The sequence below is a fragment of the Fundulus heteroclitus genome, chromosome 9, assembly GCF_011125445.2.
Source record: "Fundulus heteroclitus isolate FHET01 chromosome 9, MU-UCD_Fhet_4.1, whole genome shotgun sequence".
NCBI lineage: Eukaryota > Metazoa > Chordata > Actinopteri > Cyprinodontiformes > Fundulidae > Fundulus > Fundulus heteroclitus.
Window position 1 is genome coordinate 6,871,851 of NC_046369.1, and position 3,261 is coordinate 6,875,111.

General features: G+C 39.0%; 1 protein-coding gene across 1 annotated transcript; it reads right to left on the minus strand.

The window, feature by feature from the left end:
* Nucleotides 1-925: 925 nt before the first annotated feature.
* Nucleotides 926-2,053, minus strand: LOC118564233. The gene is made up of 2 exons (XM_036141651.1): nt 1,700-2,053; nt 926-1,585 (listed from the first exon to the last, which is right to left on the minus strand). Exons 1-2 carry the CDS (start codon nt 1,943-1,945, stop codon nt 926-928), a joined length of 906 nt encoding a protein of 301 aa, XP_035997544.1. The 5' UTR covers nt 1,946-2,053.
* Nucleotides 2,054-3,261: the final 1,208 nt, after the last annotated feature.

Here is a 3,261-nt window from a genome sequence, read left to right on the forward strand (position 1 = left end):
CACCCGCTGTACACCTTTTGGCAAAATGGACAAAAGTGAAATAACTCCAAGCACCGTCTATTATCATGAGTCTACAGATTCTCCATAACATAATAATCACAAACTTTACTCCAAAGTCTTAAGTTATTGTTTATGACAGCATAGTTACACAGTAATTCTCCTGAAACAACACCTTTCATTATAGACAGACTAAAATGATATACCTATACCATATTGTATACCTGTACACAAAGCACATCCAGTTGAAGAGGGAAACCTTTGACTTGCTGAACATAGATTTGTGTCTAATTGACCTCTTCAGTTTCCTCCCTCTGTGGTTATGGTGTTTGCAAACCCTGGAAATATACAAATAAAGATAAGGATGACACAGGCCAGGGAGGTGGCTAAAGCAGTCTGAAACATTTTTATGTAAAGGACCTCCAAATTAATCAGTATTTGGCCATGGTGCCATCTGAAAATATTTTGTACCAGGTACCTCCATTAAATCATATGTGTGTTACAGTTTTTTACAGTCGCTAGGACCCATTTTTCAATACTTAAGTCACTTTTTCAAAACTCTTCACACAGTTCTCCAAACCAACTTTCAGCTTGGCACAGCAGTTCATTTCACATTCAAAATGCACTAAAACTGCCAAATCACTTCATACATATCTCAAATCAACACATTCTTCCATAACACTAGCAAAGGTTGACAGCCAACAAACACACTTTGTCACCCACAAAACAATGACCTAAAAAACACTAACAACATGTAGCATTATACAATCTCGGTTAATAATTCACTGCAATAGAGGTTACTGGAATGAATCAGACATGATGCAGAATGCTTCAATATATTTTATGTCTTTTATTTGTTTTTAGGAGTAATTCCAAAATACAAGAATTTGTATTCACATCATCCACTGATACAGATACAATAGTAATGCTAATCTACTCGGTCTTCGCCATTTGGCCACAGGTTCTCATCCACATCACATCTTATGTCATCTAGGGCAATACACCTAGGAAAGAATCTTCTGGCATGCCTGATCCATCCCTGACAATCTTCTGCTGATATGTCCAGGCATCCAGCATTCATTGCGTCCAGGAGGGACATTTGATTATGTGGATGGTGGTCATAAACCTTCCACCTCCATGAGGAAAAGAATTCCTCTATGGGGTTGAGGAATGGAGAGTAAGGTGGGAGGAAAAGTGACACCATTCTGGGATGGGCTGCAAACCACTCGGTGACTGCACAAGAGTGGTGAAATGCCACATTGTCCCATACAATTATAAATGTTGGTGGATTTCTTCTCTCTGCATCCCTTTCCTCACCTAGCACAACCCTTCCATAGAGATCATGCAGGAACGCAAGGAGACGTTCAGTGTTGTATGGCCCAATTAGTGGTTTGTGTAACAGCAGTCCATCAGTGGATATTGCTGCGCACATTGTGATGTTGGCACCCCTCTGGCCCGGGACATCCACTGTGGCTCTCTTCCCAATCACATTCCTTCCTCGTCGCCGTGTTTTGGCCAGGTTGAAACCTGCCTCATCCACAAAGATGAAAATGTGGGGCGTTTGCCTGCCTTCAATCTCCATGACTCTCTATAATAAATCCACATGGCAACATAAGCTGTTACAGTAGTAAACATTACCTAAAAAAAAATTCTTTGTGTGTGTTTTGTTCAAAAACAGTTCTGTATTTTATTGTGATCTTACCTGGACATATTGGTTCCTGAGTTGCTTGACATGTTCAGAGTTCCTCTCAAAAGGCACAGTGTACAACTGTTTCATCCTTACCTGATGTTTTTTCAGGACTCTAGAAATAGTTGTGATGCTTACACTGTGAATATTTGCAAAAGTAATGTTGTCTGCCAAAACTGTGTCTCGAATCTCAGTGAGTTTTATGCCATTGTTTCTGATGACCATATCAACAATGGCAGTTTCCTGCACATCAGTGAGCATCCTTCCTCTCCCACCTGTGTGAGGTAACCGTTGACTCCTAAGCAGAAATGCAGAAGCAATTACACACAAGTCTATTTACTTCTGTAATGTGCAACTCAGTCAAATGCCCTTGCAGAATACAAGGTACCTGTTGGTTTGCCGGAAAACTCTAACAATAGATGCCACTGTTGAGCGTTGCAGATTTGGCTGCACTCTCTGACCAGCCTCTCTCATTGAGAGACCATGATTTACTACATGATCAATTACAGTAGCTCTGATCTCATCTGAAACTACAGCTCTTGGTCTTCCTCTTATTCTTCTTCCACCACACATACGTATTCCTCACCCCCTCCCAGCCCCTCTTCTTCCTCTTTCAGCCACTTCTCTGTTTCTGGCTGGGTCCATGTTTACATCACAATACAAAACTATTCAGCAGTTGTCTCCTTTTGTAATGAAATTGAAAGAGTAACACCTGTGTAGATGTTCATCTACAATGAGAATCAGCTGTGGTTGGTCCAATTGTCCACTTATTTTTATAGCATTTAATTTTAAGATGTAAAGTATATTTCATTAAAATATTTCTGTAGAAATGTAGCAAATTGCTGTCTTATTCAGTTTTGTATTATGTTATTGTTTTGAACATAAGTTTAACAGTTTTGAAAACAGTATGTAAGCATGTGCAAATTGTCCTGTAGGTACACAGAGTTTTGGCGGTTGTTGTGTCGAAGTGAGAAAAGAATTAATGTAATTTGAAAGATGTAGTCATTGAATGCATTTTGTGCCAAAGCAATGATAAATTATCCTCAGTTTAGCCCACATATACTTCTGTTGTGCTCACTGTGTGAAGAGTTTTGAAAAAGTGACCTAAGTATTGAGAAATGTGTCCTAGCGACTGTAAAAAACTGTATTCTTCTTCCACCACGCATACGTATTCCTCGCCCCCTCCCAGCCCCTCTTCTTCCTCTTTCAGCCACTTCTCTGTTTCTGGCTGGGTCCATGTTTACATCACAATACAAAACTATTCAGCAGTTGTCTCCTTTTGTAATGAAATTGAAAGAGTAACACCTGTGTAGATGTTCATCTACAATGAGAATCAGCTGTGGTTGGTCCAATTGTCCACTTATTTTTATAGCATTTAATTTTAAGAAGTAAAATATATTTCATTAAAATATTCCTGTAGAAATGTAGCAAATTGCTGTCTTATTCAGTTTTGTATTATGTTATTGTTTTGAACATAAGTTTAACAGTTTTGAAAACAGTATGTAAGCATGTGCAAATTGTCCTGTAGGTACACAGAGTTTTGGCGGTTGTTGTGTCGAAGTGAGAAAAGAATTAAT

What these genes read in the sequence shown, in the direction of transcription:
- LOC118564233 (XM_036141651.1), bottom strand. Translation starts at nt 1,945, where the DNA reads ATGCTCACTGATGTGCAGGAAACTGCCATTGTTGATATGGTCATCAGA. An exon ending in TCAGGAACCAATATGTCCAG is followed by an intron (nt 1,586 to 1,699) that starts GTAAGATCACAA and finishes GATTTATTATAG; the next exon opens with AGAGTCATGGAGATTGAAGG.